Raw genomic sequence first — 23,543 nt, forward strand, 5'->3', positions numbered from 1 at the left:
CCCTAACAATGTACACCATCGTGTTGATGATCAACTGGTATTTTTTTCCCACTTAACACTTTGCAGTTAAATCTCTGTGGAGAACCATAGCATTTACTCTGGTTTGAGAGAGTTGTCTTCTTTTGGGGTGAAACATTTGTCCTTAAATGTTTTATATTTTGTACATTTGTATGTAACATATCATGTAAATAGACAGAGACAGTGATTTAACTCATCTGGAGGATTTTGTAGTCTTTGTAAAGCCCTAATAAATGGTATTTGGTGTCACACAAACAAAGAGCCTGCAGTGCTTTTGTCTGTTTGCTTTGGGTAGTTTATGGAGAGGAAGATGTAAATCAGGCATCAGAGAAAGGAAGGCCCCAAAATTAAAAGTACTATTACTTTAAAATATGGGCGGCAGTGTCCTGAGGGTGATATGCATCAATATATAACAAAAATATTTTCCAGATCTGTGGGTTTATATTCAAGTATATTTTCTTACCACATTCTCTTCCATCTTGTTTCAGAAGTTTTTTTAAATCTTTTTACACTAGACAGGTATATTATCTTCATCAACACTAGTATTCTCCATTATCTCAACTGGCTTGTAATGTTTACTTGTTTATTATTTATAATGTTGATTAATTGATTTAAAGAATAATTTCTCCTGTAGAAATGTACTGTGCATATCAGTGATATACAAATTTCACTGTGGCTGTATCAGATTATTTTTTGCCACTTGATTTCTGAAAATACTCCATTTTCCCACTACTCTCTGGAAGTTTTATCAGAATAATCTGACTCTGGACCAAACTATTGTTGTGCTGTTTACAGTTTTTCAGTGATCCAAACAAAAAATGAGCATGGTCATGTACTACAACATTATAGTACCAGACTTTAACTCAGCCCCCAAGGAGAATGTGGCATTTATACAGGGCCTCATTCTCTCCTGATGACTAAACCGTGCTTTCTTCCCTTGTTTCCATCACTGTCCTCTCTCCCTCTTGTGCTGTCAACCAAATAGCAAACTTAACATCCAATCACAGAATCTATAATCTAATAAGCAGTATGAATTGATCCATATCTACTTATTACATTATTCTAATGGAATATTAGGTTGATATGAACAATGCAGTCATGTAGTGTGAACCTGAACCTGGTTGTTTTCTTTGAAAAGAAAAAAAAAGACTGGAAGAACAGATTTCTAGTTATTGAGGCCCAATGGCTGGATTGACTGTCCATAAATGTCAATAATAATTCTCTGTGTAACTGCATAGCCAATATGTGTAATTCTATCATTAAAACTTTAGGAATTTGCTATGTGGAACAAAGTACCCTTATGTCTATTGTTGCCAGTGACATTAGTTAATACTAGGCCTAATGTTTAATTATTATTATTATTAGGGCTGCTGAGATGATGTTCAAAAGTTAAGCGATTACTGCATTCAAAGTACCAGCGGGAGTTTTATTTTGAAGGGCTGCTTGTGTCGTCTTCCGGCGGGCTCGCGGTGGCAGCCATAGCAAACATGGGTTCGGGCGCGACTCCCGAGACGGAGCCGAGCCGGGACCTGAAGACGGTCCATTCTTTACCGAAGCACTCCTACTGGTTTGACTTCTGGGTGTTCGTGCTCATCGACGTCGCCTTGTTCTTCGTGGTCTATTTTATGGTTCCTTAAAACGTAAGTAAAACGTAGCGGCTAACACAGGGCTGCTACGGAAGTGTTGCTAAACTGAGTAACGCACTGCATTTGTCTTTATTTATTTGTGTCATTATCTCGTTTGTATTTCGAGTCAACTTTTCAAAGCAGTGAATGTCACTTGTATATGTTTTTTTCTGAGCACTACTTGTTTCCTTTGTGGGAGTTACGGGGTCTAACTTCTGTGGTTCTTCCTGTTAAAGACTTGTCCATGGACTCTGGTCCTGCTGCCAGGACTTCTAGCCCAGCTTTGACTCAACATCCCAAATCCGAGTCCGATATTTCCACGGGTCGGGCCATGGAGCTTCCCCACCTTGATACACAGAGTCGGACCACAGAACCGTTTCCACTGCTTTGCTGCCACTTTGTGTGTGCAGGGCTCAGCTGGTCGCAGCGGGAAGAAGACCAGTTCTAGTATTTGTCATATTTTAATGTGTCACTTAACGTCAATGGGATTATGAAGACTTGGAAAATGTGCCTAATGTTGTTTCTGTTAATGTTAGCTACTAGTGCATACCTGCTCAGTGTTGGATCAGTGAGTCTTCACATTAACCTGCACACCAGTCTGCTGTGAATCTTCCAGTTTGATGTTTTGTTTCTTAACCAGCGGCTGGAAAGAAAAGAGCAGTTTTTGTCTTAATAAACCATTTGATGGTCCACTATTGGGTCAGGAAAGAGTCCAGAGAAACTATATTTCACCTATACACCTTAAAGAACAATGTATCACTGTGGAGTATGATTCCAGCTGACTGAAATGCTGTTTGCACATGAAAGTTGAGTAAATAAAATGTACAACCTATTGCGACTTGTTGATTTTAATTTGACATTTACACATTAAAATCTTCTGTCAGTTCATCAGACTGAATCTGTATGATTCCCATATTGTCAGCTGGTGCTATTAGTCTACACTTAGTTTAACTGTAAATGCAGATATATATATATATATATGTGTGTGTGTGTGTATGTACATTGTTAACATGTCCTAGATATGGATACATACTACAAACAATATACATCCATATAATGCTTAATAGATTAATGCATTTTATAGTTTATGTACATTATATAATACATAAGCACCAGCGTGACACTTTGGGAATAAATGTAGAAGTATGGCATTTAGAGTGAGGAATAAATGTGTGAAAGTGTGTATAAAGCTGTTTAGTATTTCTTTTTACCATTTTCATAGCTGTGAAATGTTACATAACTGTCTGAATAGTAAAGATTAGCAAACATCCTGTTGAATGAGCATATTTACATGTTTGGTTTCAGTTGTGTTTTGGCTCAGTTTGTCCCTTGTTGGCTTCACGTGTTATCAGATGGATGGAGCAGCTCCTCCCCTCGTTCAGCCTTCTCCTCCTCACCTCCCTCCTCTGAACATGGAGAATACAGTAATCAAGATTTCTGATTGGTATCTTGTGACTACTAATCTGGAGTAGGCTGTAATATACTGAAATACTGACTAGCACTTGGTGACTGCTAGTGTCTGCTGGCGGCTACTAAGTATTAGTGGGTAATTGTGTATACTGGTAACCACTGGCAGCTACATATAAAAATTGATGGGTATTTTTAGATACTGCTCACTATCTACTAGTGGCTATTGTTAAGTAGCCTACCAAAGTAATTCTTGAGAACTGGCAACTTAATATTACTGGGTATTTTTCAAACTGGTGACTATATCCTTAATAATAATACGTAATGAATCTAATAATATAATAAGGGGGGAAAATATGTTCATTTATATTTTAAATGTTAAAAAACAATTATAAGACTTGATAAGCTTATAATTTAATGGTTAATAAATTAGTATTTATGGACAAATGCTAAGTTGTATTAGTATTTATGGAGGGATTAATATTTCATTTGTAAATTCTGTTATATAATTCACCTTTTATTACCTGTTAAATTATAAATTTGAACATTCTTTTTATTGTTCCTGTATTCTTAAGGGCATGTCCATGAGGGATTTGTTGGGTTTTTTATGTAAAGTTTTTCATTGCTGCAGTGTGGAATCACTGTAAGATGTGGTAGCATGTTATCTTGTATCTCACCACTAACCAAACTTGTGACTGTCTTCCTCTCTGTTTTCCCATTCAGGATTTGCTACTGTGCAGGTTGTGAGGGACTCATGAGACTCTTGACATGTAATCACATTTGTCATTCTACTAGTAATGTATGTTTATTTGTTGTTGCAGAGTCATGGCTGAAGACTGTAATGGGTTACAGCTTTTATGCCACGGCTTGTGCTGAAGATGGATATGCATAACAGCTGCAATACTCATTTAGCTATTGCTACTTGTGCTGTAGAGAAGCAGTCACTAAGGTGATCATCCATCCATCCATCCATCCATCCATCCATCCATTATCTATACCCGCTTACTCCTTAACCAGGGTCACAAGCTAAGGTGATCAGTGTTAGCTTTTTATAGTTCTTGGAAGAAGCCAGGTTTCAGTTAACAGACTGAAACCAAAGATGCTACTGCAATTCTACAACTGTGTCCTCACTGGGGTCAAACAAAGAAAAGGCACTGATGTCTAAGTGCAGCACATTAACAAGACAAATGCTTATAAAACAGGTATAATTCTTGTCACTACCAATGATTTGACAGGTTTGTGTTAAATATGACAGCATGACAAAAAGACACGTTGCGTCTTACCTGTGTTCCTTCCATGGCACAAAGACTTACAGACCCATCACTCAAAGAATACTGGTTCATTTCACTGGTTCATTTCACTGCATAGTGTGTTAGTGTTTATTTTTCACAACATACTATAGTAAGGCCTAAATTTCATCACATACAACATTAAGCCGTCATTTTTACAACATTTTAAAATAAGGCCTAATTCACCATCTACTGTAGTATTGCAACATTTCCTCCAAATGCTACTAAGGCCTAAATTTACATCGCACTGTAGTAAGGCCAAATCTTCATTTGATATTTTACAAATTCATAACAAATGTAACCTGGGCTCCACTTCACAGATTGTCTCTTTTCTTCAGTGGTGTGGGAGCTTTTCCTTATATGTAGCCTCTGTAAGATGTCTGTATGTAAAGTAGTGATATGAGGTTATGCATTTAACAGCTCACAATATTTGCTTATTCCTACACCTCCCTAATATAATCAGTTTTCTTGTGTCGCTTGCATAGATAACTATCTTGAATCTGCTGCCTCTGTGATTTACTGATGACAGTGAGAATGAGGAGGGTTAGTACTGGTCTCACCAAGGTGATGTCATAATGGACTGGCAGGTACTCAGGTATATAATGATGTCATGTAGCTGACATAGTTCACTAATGCAGTCAGAGCTTCAGCTGGTTAACAATCATATTAGTTTGTCAGCATCGTGTAAAGTTATCAGGCTAAGGGTTCCCTTGATAAGGATGTGTCAAAAGATTATATAACACCTGCTTCTCTCTACAAAGATATGTGTCTCTTTATGTATTAGGCTAGGACAAAAAAAAATTATTTTCTGTTATTACTATCAGAGGGGCAGTTCTTCACCTACAGTAAGTTTGACGTTCTTGGTGCTGCTGTCCATTGAACTTTGGGTCATACTTTTCAAACAAACCAGCACATATTGATTTAACTGCCCTGTCACATGCAAAGATTTAAATATACTGATCTCTGAACTAGAACAGCATCTAGTGGTTAGCACTGTTGCCTCACAGCTAGAAGGTTCCTGGTTTCCTCCCACAGTCCAAAAACATGTATGTCAGGTTGATTGGTGACTCTAAATTGCCCATAGGAGTGAGTGTGAGTGTGTGAGGTTGTTTGTCTATATGTGGCCCTGTGATGGACTGGTGACCTGTCCAGGGTGGACCCCTGCCTTTCACCCAAAGAGAGCTGGTATAGGTTCCAGCAGATCCCTGTGACCCTGGTTAGGAATAAGTGGTTATAGCTGATGGAGGGAGGGATGGATGGATGGATGGATCAGTGAACTTTAATATAAAAAGCTGATCTATTAACTGTGCTCACCTTGGGCAATACTCTGCATCAATCTTTGGATATTTAAAGTCTGTATGGACTGAACAATTAGTATCAAAAGAAACAAGATGGGAAAGCAACAATATGGTGTTGCAGTGTGCAATCCATATGATGCATAATTTCGAACTTTTATTTTGAAAACCAGTTACTACATGCGTTTCCGCATTATAATGAGCTAAAAACAAATGGTTTGTAACCTTATGGTAGTTTGCTAGTCACTGCTGAGTGATCTAATGATGGAACCGGCTGTCAGTACCTGTCAGGTGGACAAAGCAGGTCTGTCTACAAATCAATGTATCGCAGAGAACTAACTTGTTTACTGTGCGTGTGACGTTAGCCCCAGCTAACAGCAACATCGTAGCGCATTTAGCCACAGTAAGCAGCCAAATATGGAGTCAGTGTTTAGCGTTGCAGACATACACACGTTATATGACCCAGTCCACCACCGATGTGTTTGCACAGATATATTCCTGCCTCTGTCGGCGCTGCGGCTGCTGATGCCTCCTCTGCGGCTGCTCTCTGCAGCCATGTGGCAGGTGGCCCAGCGGAGAGACGTCCTCGACTATGACAAGCTGGAGGAGTTTGTGTCGCTGGTCACGGCCACGGTCCCAGACCTGCTCAGTCCACAGCAACGAGGCAAACTGCTTCTCCGGCTGCGATCCAAAGTCAGTGGGTTTCAGATGAGACCAGGTCCAGTCCCTGGACACAGTTGACCCCCTTGCCCTGCTGAAGGAGCATTTGTTCTGTTTGTCTTCAGATTATTCTGGAGCTGTGCAGATCCGAGGAAACAGCGACCCTTTCTTCTATACAGCCTCACCTAGACCGAATCCGCCCCCCGGGATACACAGCGGTAAGATCAGTGTTTGCACAGTTACCACAACACAGGTGAGAGCATGTCAGTCCTTTATATTACATCTTGTGACGGTGACCTGCCCCTTGTCATTATTAGTCAGAAGAGGAGTTGTTTGGAGATGGCTCCAGTAATCATGATGGTGTCTTTCAGAGTGGAGACGCTGAGGTGGATGCAGAAGAGGCCATTTTTGTGGAGCTCATCCAAACACTCCTGAAAGATGCAGCAGAGAGGGACCACTTTTACCAGGCACGGTGGCTTCATATGTGACCCTTCTGGGACTCTAGTTGTATTTGGTTATAATGTCCCCTCACTGTGGGCTTTTTGAGTAAGTATCACCTTCGTCCTCTCCAGGAGGTGTTTCCAACAGAATATGGGGCCAGCTACGACACAGACATGCAGCTGCTTGTCTGGGAGTTTCTTTCCAAACTGGAGAAAGTCCTGCCAGTACCAGACCTGGGTCAGGTAGGCAGTGATATACAAACACTACAGCAGCTTCTACTCTATGCATCAATGAAAGTATCACGTTAAGAAATAAGCTTTGTTTCGTCACGTTCCTTCAGCTGAACTGACTGTGTGCTCACACTTCTTGCTGACAACTTAGCATTTGTCCACAGGCTGTTTCATGGTTGACCTCTGCCCCGTCCATACTGAAGGAGTGCTTAGAGGTGCTCGCTAATCCTGATGACCTGAGGTCCCTCCTGCAGCACCACAAATGCCTCGAGCACATTGGCACACAAGGTGAACCAGACACATGTTAAATGAGTTAAATGTACACAGTCAACTGCATGTGAGCAAACTATGGACAAAAAGAACCAAAACCTTTCCTTAGCATGACTTAAGTCCATCCATCCATCCATCCATCATCTATACCCGCTTATTCCTAACCAGGGTCACAGGGATCTGCTGGAGCCTATCCCAGCTCTCTTTGGGTGAAAGGCAGGGGTCCACCCTGGACAGGTCACCAGATGACTAAAGTCCTTATTTTGTTTGTTTTTAACCTGCAGCACCTACAAAATGTCTCCAGCCTTTATTGATGTGATGGTTTCATAATAGATTGGAGTCTTATGTTCACAGCTTTAGGAAATTGATGATGAAAGCTGCTGAATAATAGCAACTTCACGTAGAGCACCAGCTCTGTGATCACATTTTAAATCATAGAGCATGTCATCATGTGTGTCAGATCATTTTTCAGTCCTAAAATGATTTAATACGTGTCTCACTGTAGCAGTGAAGGAACTACTGTTAGCTTGGTTAACAAGTAGTATTCATGAGTCACAGTGTTTGATTCGTCCGACAGCAGTAATGCAAAAATGTGTAAATGAGAACTAAGTTATGAGTTTGGTTGTATTAAGATACAGTGCAGGTGGTGACTGTGCAGGAGGAGAACATAAAGAAGCTCCTCATATCTTCTGTGTTCGGTGTAGGTACCACCGTGGAGATGTCCACCCAGGTCTTTGCCTGTTCCGAATGTCCATTCTTCCACGTGCAGGAGTCTTACCTGCTGCAGCACATTGAGCACAGTCACCCAGAACGCTACAACAAACTCCAGAAGGCTGCAGAGACAGCTGATGCCCCCAAGAGGAAGGTCCAGCGCCCTGAGTTTCCAAAGCCTTTCCCCATCCATGATAAGCCTGACCCTCACATGTGCCAGGAGTGTGGCAAAACATTTACACGTGCCTCAGATGTGACTCGTCACCAGCGGACCCACACAGGTGAGCGGCCATACACCTGCGAGGAATGTAAAAAAGGCTTCAAGAACTCTTGGGATCTGACCAGACATCAACGCATTCACACAGGAGAAAGACCTTTCCTCTGTTCCCAGTGTGGCAAACGGTTCACGCAGATGGGTTTGCTCAAACTTCACTTTGAAAGAACTGCATGCGGCCAGGCATGCAACCCTCCCTTAGACTTAACGACAGAGGTCATAGAATCAGAGGAGACAGCAGAAAAAGCCAGTGGTCAGTACAAATGCCAGAAATGTGGTGAGAGCTTTAGCAGCATCCTGGAGCGGCTGAGGCACAGGCAGAGGCATGTGGTCCGTCGTCAATACAAATGTTCCCTCTGTGAAAAGATCTACAGCCGAGCATCAGACTTAAAGAGACACCAGATGAAACACACCGGCGAGAAGCCGTTTCCCTGTGAGTGTGGGAAAAGCTTCACGCACATATGGCTACTGAATAAGCACCAACAGATCCACACTAGGGAACGTCTGTACCCCTGTACGGAGTGTGGGAAGAGCTTCACACAGCTCCAGATCCTTAAGAGGCACCTGCTCACTCACAACGGCCAGCGACCTTACAAATGCTCCTACTGTGAGAAGAGCTTCACCCAGCTGGCCAGCCTTACGCGCCATGAGAGAATCCACACAGGTGAGAGGCCGTACATGTGCACCACCTGCGAGAAGACGTTCCTCACACATGGGGAGTTGGTGAGACATGAGCGCAGCCACAGCAGCTTTAGGCCGTTCAGCTGCCCTCAGTGCCCGAAGAGCTTCAAAACGAAACGTGCTCAGAGTGAACACCTCAACACACACACAGGCGAGCGTCCATTTGCGTGCACGTGTTGTGGGAAGAGTTTTGCCAAGTCAACATCACTTGTCCGACATAATCTGACCCACACAGGGGAGCGACCTCACCAGTGCTCTCAGTGTGGAAAGACCTTCCTGACATCCGGTGAGCTGCTCCTCCACAAACGGATCCACACAGGAGAGAGACCCTATCCCTGCTCCTACTGTGACAGGAGGTTCAGGTGCTCCTCCGACCTCAACATGCACATCCGAACACACACTGGGGAGAAGCCCCACAGCTGCTTGTTATGTAAGAAGAGCTTCTCTACATCTACAAGATTGAAAAGACACATGCGTACACACATGGAGAAGAACACAGTTTTCCTTTAGTTTTTGTCGGGCTCAAGAATCAGTGATGTAAATTATTTCAACATGATAATTATTAAAGACTAAAACTGTTAATCAGTTGAAGAGTTTTTTTATTTGTTGGGATGATGCTGTTACATGACTGGAAACAGAATGATAACATTCTTGGTGCTTTATAATGTATAACATTAATTTAAATGCTTTACACAGAGTAACATCGAAACACGTGGTTGTAGTCACAGTATGCACATTTTAATACACATTTACTTTTCAATGATGTCATCCACACAAATTACCGTTACCACGCGATCGTCACGTGGGTTATCATTACGGCACCGTTAAATATTCAAATTCCCTCCAAGTTTCCCGCCGGGCCGCTTATCTGCACGGACTTCCTGTCCCACCCACATTGTCGTGTCGCTTCCGGGTGGCCACACAAGACCGAGGCAGCAAGCAGTCGTTTTCTCAGCTCTGTAAACAAAAGTTCGTCAACGGTTTAGCTCCAGCCACGCATCAAACAAAAGGACATGCATATCAAAACAGGTAAGTGTGGACAGTTTTTGCTACGTGTGGCCGAAAGCGGCTGCTTTCAGACGTGTTATTTTGCGTTGTTAGCAGCGGTGCTAGCGGTGTCGACAGCAGCCTGCTCGCCGCTTTGAATGAGGGCTTACGAAACTTCGGTTTCGGCGAGTGTGCTAGCTGCCTGGTGGTGTCTTGACGTGGAGTAAACGGAGCAATCCTCTCAGCAACAGCCGCCCTGGTCGACAGACCGGTGAGCAGGGACCGAACAGAGACAAAAGCGCTGATTGGCCTCACCGTGACGCTGCTAATTAAAGTTTGCTAACAGCTGCGTTAGCTGCGAGCCCCGCATCACCAGCCAGGACACGCTGATTTCCCCCAACACGCTGTTAAGGCCCCGGGCTGCGGCTTTAGTCAGAGGCTCAGGGGTTTGTACGGCCAGCCGCTTTCTCGAAATTTCTGCCACGGTGAGTGAGGACATGCGTGGATTTTTTTTTTCTTTTGAAATATGGCGCTTAGGAGCGGGCACGCTGTTCAGGCCGGTGCACTCATTATTTAACCCTGCTGCCCCCTCAGGTCGCTTAGCCCTACGACAAGCCTGGTTTGGTGTTTGACCTGATAAAAGCTGGTATGGATCTGAAATAATTGACGGTAATGCGAAGGTCCCACTGGATCCATCCAATATTTACTAAACCAGTTGTTTTATTTCTGACGAGCTATAAAGTGCCTGCATCATAACATATTTTACACCAGGCTTACAGACAAAAGCAGGTTTGGAGTTTCAGAGACTGTGTTGGGTTGTTTTGTTCAGAAATCAAAGACATTGAGTTGGCAGTAATATAGGAAATGGAAATGAAGCACATGCAGGCTGAGGAGTTGGCCTGTTTCTGCCAGATAGAATAATCAATGAGTAATCATTCTATAGCATTACAGCAGTCTCCACTCATGCTGCTGCTCTTTTAATACTGTCAGGAGAACACATACGTTTCACTCCTCCACACTCTGGACCAGGTCATCTTGGTATTTCTGCGTAACTTAGCACGCAAGCAGCAATACAGGAAACTGTTGTTCTGCCCATACTTGACTGGTGGTGACATCACATGAAAATGTGTCATCCACTTCTCATGTTTGTTTATATCTAACAACCGAGAGCAAAGATCACTTATGAGCCAGTGCCATTGTTGGGTGAAACACCTGTGTCCACTCATGTATGCTATGCAAGAACACTGATAGGAGTCCTTCAGGAATTTGTAATTTTTACAGATGATTTGGATTTTCACCAGTTTGTGTTGTAATATGATGGCATAGTAAATGAATGTTGTGATATGTCCATAGAATTCACTGTATATTCAGACATATCCCCTTTCAAATAAATGAATCTAACAGTGTGTATGTGAATGACATGTTGACATCTCTCTTTCAGGTACATGGGAAGCCAGCAACACTGTTTGTGAGTCAGATACTCTGTGTGACCCAGCAGTCCTTGTTTCAGCCACTAACACCGAGCCACACATTCGCAACCGTCGCCTGTCTCCTGGTTCAGGAAACTGTGGAGGTGGTGGAGGCGGAGGCTGTATCTCTGGAGGTGACCGACAGCTTTCACCAGAGGGCAACCTAATTGGACCCGTTCACACACACGGCTTCAACTTCAGCAGGGAAAAAGAACGCAAGGGTCAGCAACACAAAGGGCGTAGCATCCGCAGGGAAAGTCAGAAGGGCGTCAGCCGAGTTAGCGAGCGACCACAAAAGGTTAACCAAAAGGAGCGGTGGGTGGAGGACAGTCTGTCACTGCTCAAGCCCCCACCTGCCTTCCCAGTGCAGGACAGTCCTGCCAAACTGCAGCCTGCCGTTAGCTACGCCTCCAAGGTGAAGGCGGGGGCAACAAGTGGAACGCTGGAGGAGGACCGGCCAGCCATCGGTGTGCTGCTACAAAACCAGTGGGGTCTAAGTTTCATCAGCGAGGCGAGGCCGGCCACAGAGGGCTCCAGCCCACACCCTGCTGCCGACACCCCACCACCTCAGCATACTGATGCTAAAGAGTCAACAGACCTACAGTTTGACGCAGGTGTCCAGCCCCATGACGAAACATCTATTCCAGTCACTACCTCTCCATCCCCCACCACAGGCCCAGATGTGGACGACGGCAATGGGGCACTGCTGCTTAGCTGTCGCCATCTAGTGGAGGCTTTGAACTATCACAGTAGGGGTAAGCACTGTACAGCGCATGGAAAACGGTGCCTTGCATGAATTTTGTTAATCTGAAATATCACTGCTTTACATCTAACACTGGTTTCTCTCTTCACATCCACATAGAATGGAATGCCGTCTGTAACAGACAGAAAAAAGGTGAGTGACTTGTAAACTAGTCAATGGTCTTTAGTGTTTTCTGTAGATCTATGGTCTATGACAACTTTCTTTTGGTTCTCAATACCTCTAACATTATTTTGCTGTCTTCTGTTATTCCAGATCCAAAAAAGGTGGTCTGGTATAAGGACACCCAGGAGCATCCAGCCTAGCAGTGTGAGAGACCTGAAACATGTATGAAGATGTACACAACACACCTACATGCACATTAAAACACAGAATGATGGACAAATTTTTGAGTCCGTTCACATACACTGCACTCAGGATGATGTCTTCACACAAAGTCACACTGAGACACTTTGGACTAACTTCTTTGAGATCTTACAGCAATGGACTTTTTTAACGCCTTACAGAAAGCCTGCCTTAATTAATCAGACCTATTTTGAATGCGTCTCCCTACTCTTTTTAGCTTGTATGTATAGACCTGGTCTTTTTTTTTTTTTTTTTTTTTTTTTAAACAATCTCTAAAGAAGCTGTAATTTAAATCGTTTGCCCCTTTTGAATGCTTCAGTTTTATCAGACCCCCCCCCCCCCCCCCCCCTTTTTTTTTTTGTTGTCCTCTGTAACGCGAGTGGTCAATCAAGCACTTTGTTTAAAAAAAACAAAAAAAAACAAAAAAATCTCTGTGACCAATCCCTGTGTGCGAGAAACCCTCACCAGAGTGATATATCTTTCCTCTCTCTCTATTAACAGAAGAATGTCTTGCTCGAGTTTTATGTATTATGGTTCATGTATGCAGAGGACGGAAGGGTGTAGTCAAAAGCACAGTAGAGTTCACCCTTTACCCCTGTCATCTTTTAATGCTGTGTTCATTTTTTTGTTTTCATTTGGTTCCCTACATGGGTAGACATTACTCATAAATCCGTGAGGGACCTCACCATGTTCATTATGTTGATTTTTGAAAAGAAAATTTATTGAATAAAAAAAATTACACTGGAGAAGGAGGAATGTAAGTGAACAGTATTGCTTAATAAAAATGAATAACTTGACAAGTTCCATTATAGTCGTTTTTATTTGACCATATGCAGTTTACATTTCCAGCTGTCCCAGTTGATAAAGTCATCAAATGTGGCATCTACTTGTCAGATCAGTTTAATGTTGACTTTTTTTTTCCTGGTATTTGAGTACAAGAAAACTATACAGGCCCCAGACATATCCTTTACAGATGGACACACAAATAGACACCCCATAATGTCTAGCTATCTTTTAAGCAGAAATGCTTAACATGACATTAGCAGTTGAAGTGTCTGACTCATTTCACCTCTGTTGTAACAGACCTGCTCCAACAACATATTTAGCACCAAGCTGTCCCTCGGTCAGTCTCTCCATGTCACCTCCACTTCATCTGTTCTATACCTACAACAGGAGAATTGTTAATGGTTGACAGATAAAGTATGGCACTGCATCATTATGCATCATTTTTGAGACCCAGAATTAACACTGGATGTCTGCAGTAAAAATCTTACTGTGACAGACTTGCATTTTAGATATTTAACGAAAATTAGCAACAGATCACAATAAAATAAATCTCAAAACACATATCTGCAATGTATATATATATCCAACATCTCCACTGTCACTCTTAAATGTTAAACACAGCCACCTATACATAACTACAAGGAGTTTAGATAGCTTAAATTTAGTTTTGACTCAAAGTCCAGGTTGTAGATATTGTGGAATACAATTTATACTAGCAAGAATGTTATAGTGGATATCTTTAATTACTATTATGACTACTGAGAGTTCTGGTCTATAGAAAATCTATGTACCCTCATTAAGTGGATTAATAATATCTATACTACTAGAGGCTCCAAGTCAGTGGCCTAGTATTCTAGATTATTAGGATGGTCATCAGTTCTCACAAAGGGTCAGATACAAAAGTCTATATACAAACAACGCAGAGAAAGAACAAAAAGAAGCAGTAATGTGATATCTACCTTTGTGTAATCCATGAGTCCTCTAAGTCCGTCACGTGACCAGCCCTAAACATCTCCCAGCCGGCTTGAGCAATCATGGCCCCATTGTCTATGCAGAATCTGTGGTGCAAACGGAACAGTATTATCTGGACTGAACCTGGAATATAATGTTCCCTGCAGACTGAAATCCCAGACTATTTTAGGAAATCAAAAGTGAAGGCATGTGACAATAGAGAGGAAAAGCAACAGTTCTTGTTTTTCCCACATATTTGTACCAGCGGTAGAAATGCAGATTCTTGCATGTAAGTATAATTAAAAATACAAAAGGAAATGTCTGTTTTTTTTTTTCATAAATCCCACATAGGGATTAAAATCAGTGGTGAAGTCCACAAAGTCCAAAACTAGTGCGCTGTTTAGCCTGTTCATCTGTGCTGTAGAGCTCTGTTGTGTAAAAGCAGTTAAAAACACACTAGAGGCAGACCTGCAGTGAGCTGCAATAGGTGACATGTTTCATCCTCACAAAAAGCAGAAGGTATGTTTTGTGAGAAAGTGACAAATATGCTTAAACCAAGTTCTGTGTGGACATTACAGTAAGAACACAAAACTGTTGGTTTTAGTCTCTGCATGGGAATAAATAAATGCAGAAAATCAGTGGCCTGATCCTTTAAATCCATAAGCAGAGACTGTTGTTACTTCTAACACATTAAATAAAACACCACAGCATGCCCAAACTAGAAATTCTTCTGGAGAGTGGGATGGGTGTTGAGTGGGTATTAGTTTAAGTTGAAGTCGAAAGACCTCCAACCTATTGTTCATGTATATGAATCCGAAGCAAACTACTGCAAATGTAATGCGATTGAGAGTGTGCCGAGTGTGGAAGAACTGGTTTACCGTTCATCTGTGGCAAAGAGCTTGGCTCCTCTCTCCTTACACATCACCCCCATCATCTCCTGCAGACGCAGGTTACCTGTAGACAAAACAACAGGTCACGTCTTCTACAGGCCAGAGTCACATTCACAGGTATATGGTTATTATCAATACCAATACTAATGCCTAGTTTTTCATTAATCATGGTTTCATAATACAGAAAATAACCAAGTGCATAAGTAATCACCTCTTTGAAAGTGACTCACCTAAATCATTGGTGCAGTCACTTGGTTTAAACGTCAAACATTCAGTTAAAAAGAGATGACCTATGTGCAGTGGATGTTTCAAGTGATTGTACACCTTTATCTAGAAGGTCCCATTACAAGTGAATCAGTATCCTACACTACAAACTACATGGTGAAGACAAACAAACCCTCCATGCATGTTGGCAGAAAGAGTATTAAAAAGCATTAGTTGATGTATGGATACAAAAACACTTCCAACTAAGTGACCATCACTCAGAATAAAGTTAAGTCTATTGTAAAATGGAAGGAATGAGGCACGTGTACATCTGCCTCACAACAGGCCATCGTCAGCTGCCTATGTAACATTGCATAATGCTGCCACCGCCATACTTGTGGGGAGGTTGTTCAGCAGCAGGCCCTGGACAATCCATGATCTCTACTGCCTTGTTTAATTTCCAGCTATCCCTGCCCAGTTTCTGATTGGCTGAACCTACCTGATCCAGGTTACCAGAAGTGGGTTGGGCAGGGACAGCTGGAAAACAAGTACAGCAGTGGCCCTCACAGAACATTGCGTGATAGAGGGTAAAATAAATGCAGAGAAACTCTGAAAGAAAACCTGATGCAGTCTGCAGAAGAACTGCAACTTAGAAGATTTGCTTTCCAGTAAGGCATTGAGGACAAAGCTTCACACAAATGGTTTACAAACAACAATGTTAATGTGCTGTTGTTGGACTTGGAGAGGGCTGTTCACTCACAATGCCCAGGTAACCTGAGAGGTGCAAAGCTGACAGACTTATCCACACAGGCTCAGTGCTATAAAAGTTCATCTAGTAAATGCTTACTTACTTGGACTGCAGCCAGTTTTCTGTCTTTGAGTTTTAATTAATGCATACTACTTTGTAAAGATCTGTCTCCATTGTCAAAAAAAGCCAAATCAAATTAACCATAATTCAATGTTCTTGTTGAAAATGGTTCATTGTTGTGAAGGATTCGATGTGGTCAAAAATGGTGACACCTGCTGGTCAACCTTAATATTATATTTCTATACAATATCTACTCAGAACACTACTGTCATCTTTCATAACAGTAACCAATTAGTCTGTGAATAAGGTTTATGCTTCCCTCTGCTTTTATATCTCTGTGGGTCTTCATTTAGTGGGGGGGTGAAGAAAAGCTTTAAAATATCTTCCTACAATACGGTGTCGTGTCATCTGCTTCGATTGTAACATCCCTATTGTTTTTTTTTTTAGTTACAAAGACCTGATGAATCACAGGTGCTACCAACATCAGTCTGGTGATCATCACTTTCAGGAGTGACAATATTTGTGTTTGTGTGGGAGGTCATTTGACTGGTCTCACCCAAAAGAAAACTGAGCAAGCCTCTTTCTTTAAAGGGCAAACCAGTGTTCCAGACCAACACTATGGTTTGAATGGCACACTGTGTACAGTACATTCACATACAAATATATATTATAGTACACATTATATATAGTATATTTGGGATGTTTCTGTGATCTGCAAAAATCAGCATTTCTGATGTACTTACAGCCAACACCCCCAACAATGAGGACTTCGTGGGAGCCACAGTGAGCCATGGCTCTTTCAGTGATCTCCACCAGCATGGAGAACACTGTCTCCTGTAGGGAGAGAGGAATCAGTGCTCAGTAACTCTGAGAAAATTAGAAATCAATACTACTTTATTGTGTGTAACTAATATCCAAAGAGAGTTTTAAAAGACTTTTCACCTAAGTGCTTCTTAATGTACAAAGCTACACAGATCCAACATGCAGGGCAGCACTGTATTAGCACACTAACTGGGTATGTTGGTTCTGACCTGCAAGGAGAAACACAGGTCCTCTGCAGTACACTGACCAGAGCTCAGCATCTTATGAGCAGCTTCCTATGGGAGGAAAAAAAATATTAGGATCAGTATGGTTTTAGCCAGGCCTGCAGTAAAAACCAGTAAAAACAGAATTCTCCTCATTAGCATTCACATCTTGTCCAAATATAACGCAGGATTAAATCGATACATTACAGGTTGCACTCATTTTTTTAAAACACGACTCATAAAAAGTGCCACTAACAAATAACCCACTTACCTCAATGTAGGATAAAATCCCAGAAAATGAGACATCCATCCCTTTCACTGCATATGGCAGCTCCACATACTGACTCCCTCTAACAGCATGGACAAGAAGCACAGTTGAGCAGCACCACAGTACAAATATTAAGCATACAGTGCATTCCCAACCAGCCAAGCGAGGCCTGATGACCAACAGTAGCAGATAATGTGTAACTGTATTTGTAAATGTGCCACTACTCACTTCTTGGCCATCTGCTCTATGTTGTAGCCTGGACTAGGGTCGTTGGAAATCTGAAGAAACATTACCACATGAAATCTCTTGGATACAGAAAAAGGCAAACAGCTGCTGTGAAGAAGAACTGGCACACACCTTAATAACCCTGGCAAATCTGTCCAAGCAGTTGCCAACTGCGATGTCGATGGTCTCCCCAAATATTCGGTACCGCCGCTCTGAATATGCAATAACCTGAACAGGGAGGAATGGATAAAAGTCTAATTACTGTTAAATCTAATAAAACTACTACCACTACTACCCCTACTACTATAGATACTCAGAGATACTCTGTACAGCATAGACACAACTACTAGCTGTATATGGTATAGTTAGAGAATAGCTTCTGCTCAAGATTGAGACCCGCATACAGAAACCAACCTGTGTGTTTCCACCACTAACATAAAGCACGGTGGGATTGTTGGCGTTGGTGATGAGTCGGCCCATCTCAATGTGTCCGATACAGTGGTTGACACCAAGAAGTGGTTTTCCCCAAAGCTGTGCCACTGTGCGGGCCACAAGAGCCACGGTCACCAAGGGGGCACCCATGCCAGGACCTGAAAGACCGTTTTAAAGGGAGAGAACATTTGTCATGTTGGGGTAACAAAAGATCGATGCTGGAGAAGGAAGTTTGCAAAGATTTTTAATAACATGTTCATTATTATATTTTGTCAATATAAGTTATTGAGTATTGTGGGATGGACAAAATGGAAAGCTTTAACAATTTAACACAAAATGTACGACACAATCAAGTGCAAAGTGGAAGGTTCTCAACACTTTCTGAAGCCAATTTATACCATGTTGTGAAACTGTGGAGAAGATACAGTACAAACACACACACAGAATCTCATGTTACCTTTGGTGTACGCCACACAGTCGATGTCTGCAGGTTTCAGGCCTGCTTGCTCCAGTGCCTCCTTCAAGACAGTCAGTATGACAGCACGGTGGTGTCTGGCTGTGTCACTTGGCATGAACCCTGATGGGTAAAGTAACATTCTGTCAGCTTCACATGCAAGACATTGACATGTTCGATGTTGACATATCATCACTAAAGTGAAGGAGTTGTATGTTTTTTAGTATAAATCTGACTTGCCTTGACCAGGGGGTGTAATGTAGGTCCGTCTCGGGTTGGAAAGCACTACACCATCCCTGATGATTCCTATGCCGATCTTATTGGCACTGCCCTCGAAGCCAATTACTACAGTCATGGCAGCAGAAAAACTGTTTTCAGGAATAAGAAAAATAATGTAATGTAAGTACATTCTGTCTTTGCTGGAAGCCAACAAATTTATTGCAATAACATTACATTTTGCCAATATTGTTAGGGATAACCTAATCCAATCTCGAAGACTGGAATTGGGGCCAATTAGCAGTAATAGAACAATGTTCGATACTTCCAATTTGATATGACACCTATAAAGTAAACACTACAGAATACATTTCAAGCATCACATTTTACCATAATGCGACACCAAGTGGAATTCGATTTGTATTTGTTGTTGCCGTGAATATCAAAATTAAGCTGTTATACCACTCTCAAGTGGGACTGTGTTTACATCATTCATTCAATGCTGCACTAAGTGGAAGTGAGCTATTTAAGACAGTTTGTTTACATAGTTATTTTGTTCAAAAGCAAATGAAAACCAATGCTGCACTAAGTGGAAGAGCCATATAAAATGTTTTTTAGTTTCTGTACATAAAAAAGAATAAAATATTAGGACATAGCTCCGATGCAAGCTGTTTGTTCTTACCGCATTGCAGAGCTATTCAATTGTCGAGCATATGCACTGGAATGATTTAAATAACTGAATGTACTTGAAGTGTGCAGTGCAGATAAATTTAAGTATCAGATTGGGACTTTGTATCCACAGACTCTCAAATGACTCATCTCAGGATTGGGTGCTGATCATAATCAAGTCATCCCTATTTATTGTACAGTTGCAACAGGAAACATGGTGTGGTAGAGAAGGTGACACGTGCAACACAGGTCAGCAGTCAGTCTCAAACCACCAGCATGTGAAAACATGGCCTGCACCCTAACCACTTAGCTATCAGGACACACCCATAATGAACCTTTTGTGGGGTATTTGTTGAATGTCCCAGCCACAATAATGACACCATAATGATTCTAGAATCAAACAACAGACGTCTAAAGGACAGAACATCCCAGCTGTGCTCATCATTTTTATGCCTACATCCCATCGAGCGCAGACACAGAGGGACTACACACTGTTTGTTTAATTTGCAGCAAAGATGTTATCAACAAGCTTCAACACAGTGCAGAAACAAAGTAATTGCATGGTAAGCTGATAAAATTCACATAATACACAATACAATTACATGTACTGAACTAGCTTGACAACCAGAAACATGATCAGAAAGACAACAAAACTCAGGAAGGTGTCACTTCATTTGAAATCAGAGTTTTAATAATATTTTTGTCAGGTTTATCAATCCTACACCTAAACATTTATAATTAATGAAGAGGTAGCTAATTCTTTATGTGTTGGAATATTGCAAATGTTTTGCTTAAATTTAGATGTTTCATTTAATTAGTCTTTTTTTTTGGTTGGTGATCTAAACAAACGTGCACATATTATCTCCTTTAGTATCTTCTTCTCCTTTGGGCTGCTCCCTTCAGGGGTCACCACAGCGAATCATCTGCCTCCATTCAACCCTATCCTCTGTATCCTCCTCACCCACACCAACTATCCTCATGTCCTCCTTCACTACATCCAAAAACCTCCTCTTTGGTCTTCCTCTAGGCCTCCTTCCTGGCAGCTCTAACCTCAGCATCCTTTTACCAATGTATTCAACGTCCCTCCTCTGAACATTTCCAAACCATCTCAATCCGGCTTCCCTTGCTTTTTCTCCAAAACATCTAACATCCCTCTTTCCTCCACCTGCTCCCTGCTCTCACTACAGATGACAGTGTCACCTGCAAACATCATGGTCCATGGAGATTCCTGTCTAATCTCATCTGTCAGCCTGTCCATCACCACAGAAACAAGAAGGGGCTCAAAGCCGATCCTTGATGCAGTCCCACCTCCACCTTGAACTCCTCTGTCACCCCTACAGCACACCTCACCACTGTCTTACAGCTCTCATACATGTCCTGCACCACTCGAACATACTTCTCTGCCACTCCAGTTTCCTCATACAAAACCACAGCTCCTCTCTCGGCACCCTGTCATTCGCCTGTCAATGCAGCTCCTTCTGGCCTTCTCTGTACTTCTCCATCAGCATTCTCAAAGCAAATATTGCATCTGTGGTTCTCTTTCTTGGCATGAGACCATACTGCTGCTCACAAATGCTCACTTCTGACCTCAGCATAGCCTCCACTACTCTTTCCCATAACTTCATTATGTGACTCATCAACTTTATTCCTCTGTAGTTTCCACAACTCTGCACGTCTCTCTTGTTCTTAAAGATGGGCACCAGTACCCTTCTCCTCCATTCCTCAGGCATCCTCTCACTCTCCAAGATCTTGTTAAGTAGCCCAGTCAAAAACTCTACTGCCACCTCTCCTAAACACTTCCATACCTCCACAGGTATGTCATCAGGACCAACTGCCTTTCCACTCTTCATCCTCTTCAATGCCTTCCTCACTTCATCCTTACTGATCTTTGCTACTTCCTGCTCCACAACAGTCACCTCTTCTACTCTGTGCTCTCTAACATTTTCCTCATTCATCAACTCTTCAAAGTATTATATTATCATATATATTATATTATATTATATTATATTATCTCTTTTAGTATAATACAGGTGATAATGATCCTCTCATCACACAAGTCACAGAGACCATGGCCAGAGTCACTATTAGTGAGAACCCATGTCCACCTAACTGGAACATCCCCACAGAGGAACCTGATATCATGGAAATCACAACATCTATGGCCAGCCTTACTATAAGTGGAGAGACACACTTTGCATCCAGCACCTTTGATAGCCCAATGGCCACTGACAAAGAGCCCAGTTGTGTCAAGAGGATTTTGGTGGAAGATGCCAGATTGTGGAACAAAGTTGTGCGGTCCAAGAGAAGTTCAGGGAAGGAGGATTCCAGTCTGAGGAGTTTTAGTACTGGTTGCTCCAGGGAAACTAAAAGGGAATCCCTGAGAGGCCTGCCACTGGAGGCCCAAGAGAAGATGGATAACTCTATGAGAAGCCCTAGTCCTGCCAGATGCTTCACGGGCAAAGATGGAGAATGGCCCACAGTCATAGAAGAGGAAAGAAAGCCAAAAGTGCAACAAAAACTGTTGCATAAAAGGAAACTGGAGGGAGATGATGAAGATGATTAATCTTTGTTTGCCGTTCCACAAGAAAAAAACTGGAGTGGCAAAATACAAGGTATATACAAGGTACAAAGGAACAGCCATAGCCGTATCACAGGGATTCCAGCTTGAATTTACTGCTAAGACTCAACAGACAGAAAACACTAGGCCAAAACTGAACAGCCCATTAGTTCAAACTGGCTTCAGGAATTCTAAAAGACAGCAAAATGGACCACATTTCAGAAGATGGATATACCAAGAGACATGCATGTCACTGCTGAATTACAGTCACTGAATTAAAAGTAAGAAGTAATGTCTTCCTATATATGTATTCATGTCTTGCTCATTAACTACATTCCATCTTTTAAGAACATTTTCTTTTGATTTAAAGACGGCTCTCTTTAAACATGTGCAGAAAATGAACCAAACTAAAAATAAACGCACTCACAAGAGTATTAGAATCTCTTATTTACAGCACATATGGGGCCTTTCAGCCTTCCAAATATCCTCTATAATATTAAGCTCACTGCTTCAACAATGTGCATTAAAGTGACATGTGATAGTCAATAGATATAGTATTTGTTATATGTCCATACACAGCAGTACTACATATTTTACTGCATCTTGTCCTAACACTCTTGTCTCATCTTTAATGTCTTTAATGATGTGTCTGCATTATTTCAGCTTGGTCTTGAGACTACAAGTGTTTAGAACAAAGCCTGTGTTACACAGATCAGCATGAAGTGGATTTCCCGGACAGCTAGGTCCAATAAAAGATGTTATTGAAATGCATGAAGGAAAATGCATATCCAGGTTTTTGATGCTTCACAAAGTCAGAATGTCTCAGGCTGCCATGGTTCAATTTTGACAAACTTATCTCTTACAAGGCTCCTGCTTTATATCAATGCAATACTAAATCCCTGAGGTACTTTAGCTGAATAAAACATGAAGCCAAACATTTAACTAAGATAAAACAGCAGTGTAATGAAATAAAAACTATGAGATACTAAGTAACTGACTTGGATAATGTCATTAAAATTGTAACTGGCTAATATTTTTCTACATTAAAAAGGTGAAGTTATTGTACTACAAGTCGTAACTTTATATTCAAAAGTTTGACTTAATATCCAATAATTTATTTATAAGGTATAAAACCGAACCAACACGAGTCTGTAACTGCTTCTACTTAAATGATACGATCATTTATTATGTGCAGGATAGTTTTTGAGTAATATCCAAGTGTTTGAATGTGTTCTCGTATTCGGACAATTTAGATGTAAACCAGTGCAGGCCTCCTTTAAAGCTGTATATAATGTCTCCCTTAAGACCCACAGGACGGACAACACAATACACATACCTGACTCTACACCCTCCTTAGGTGGTGCACATGAATCCATTCATTAATAATCACTTAAACTTGAATTTCTTTAATTGTGTTAACTGGTCAAACTTCTGCTGCCCGTCTCCGCCATAGAGGCTCGGAGGACCCAAACTCAGGCATCTGCAGCGTTTGCCTGACCGAAAACACGCCGGTTAATTTGGCTTTTATTTCAGCGGTTTGCCACGATAATGCTTTTTGCACCGTGGCAACTAAATGTATGTATTTCTATCACTGTT

At 41.7% G+C, this 23,543-nt stretch overlaps 3 protein-coding genes and 1 long non-coding RNA gene across 6 annotated transcripts; 3 read left to right on the plus strand and 1 right to left on the minus strand.

Annotated features, from left to right (window-relative positions):
• Positions 1 to 1,473: 1,473 nt before the first annotated feature.
• On the plus strand, positions 1,474 to 2,478 carry LOC113142392 (uncharacterized). The gene is made up of 2 exons (XR_003296948.1): positions 1,474 to 1,658; positions 1,880 to 2,478. It is a non-coding gene; the product is annotated as an uncharacterized LOC113142392 (long non-coding RNA).
• Positions 2,479 to 5,671: 3,193 nt separating this feature from the next.
• Positions 5,672 to 9,486, plus strand: LOC113142391 (zinc finger protein 2 homolog). Of its 2 annotated transcripts, none has more exons than XM_026327399.1 (7): positions 5,672 to 5,938; positions 6,125 to 6,327; positions 6,420 to 6,512; positions 6,666 to 6,761; positions 6,867 to 6,977; positions 7,130 to 7,253; positions 7,940 to 9,486. In XM_026327399.1, the coding sequence occupies exons 1-7, from the start codon at positions 5,896 to 5,898 to the stop codon at positions 9,409 to 9,411; spliced, it is 2,142 nt and encodes a 713-aa protein (XP_026183184.1). In that variant the 5' UTR covers positions 5,672 to 5,895; the 3' UTR covers positions 9,412 to 9,486. The 2 variants fall into 2 exon arrangements, with proteins under 2 accessions (XP_026183184.1, XP_026183185.1); XM_026327400.1 differs by having other exon boundaries at positions 5,900 to 6,037.
• Positions 9,487 to 9,794: 308 nt separating this feature from the next.
• On the plus strand, positions 9,795 to 13,674 carry LOC113142265 (uncharacterized). Of its 2 annotated transcripts, XM_026327200.2 has the most exons (5): positions 9,795 to 9,930; positions 11,330 to 12,112; positions 12,220 to 12,252; positions 12,373 to 12,444; positions 13,546 to 13,674. In XM_026327200.2, the coding sequence occupies exons 1-4, from the start codon at positions 9,915 to 9,917 to the stop codon at positions 12,420 to 12,422; spliced, it is 882 nt and encodes a 293-aa protein (XP_026182985.1). In that variant the 5' UTR covers positions 9,795 to 9,914; the 3' UTR covers positions 12,423 to 12,444; positions 13,546 to 13,674. The 2 variants fall into 2 exon arrangements, with proteins under 2 accessions (XP_026182985.1, XP_026182984.1); XM_026327199.2 differs by lacking the exon at positions 13,546 to 13,674 and having other exon boundaries at positions 12,373 to 12,715.
• Positions 13,096 to 23,419, minus strand: osgep (O-sialoglycoprotein endopeptidase). The gene is made up of 12 exons (XM_026327198.1): positions 23,284 to 23,419; positions 18,746 to 18,873; positions 18,509 to 18,628; positions 18,034 to 18,209; positions 17,752 to 17,847; positions 17,623 to 17,672; positions 17,398 to 17,476; positions 17,133 to 17,198; positions 16,845 to 16,935; positions 15,078 to 15,153; positions 14,208 to 14,306; positions 13,096 to 13,626 (listed from the first exon to the last, which is right to left on the minus strand). The coding sequence occupies exons 2-12, from the start codon at positions 18,858 to 18,860 to the stop codon at positions 13,587 to 13,589; spliced, it is 1,008 nt and encodes a 335-aa protein (XP_026182983.1). The 5' UTR covers positions 18,861 to 18,873; positions 23,284 to 23,419; the 3' UTR covers positions 13,096 to 13,586.
• Positions 23,420 to 23,543: the final 124 nt, after the last annotated feature.

The sequence above is a fragment of the Mastacembelus armatus genome, chromosome 23 (assembly GCF_900324485.2).
Source record: "Mastacembelus armatus chromosome 23, fMasArm1.2, whole genome shotgun sequence".
In the NCBI taxonomy this organism is placed as follows: domain Eukaryota; kingdom Metazoa; phylum Chordata; class Actinopteri; order Synbranchiformes; family Mastacembelidae; genus Mastacembelus; species Mastacembelus armatus.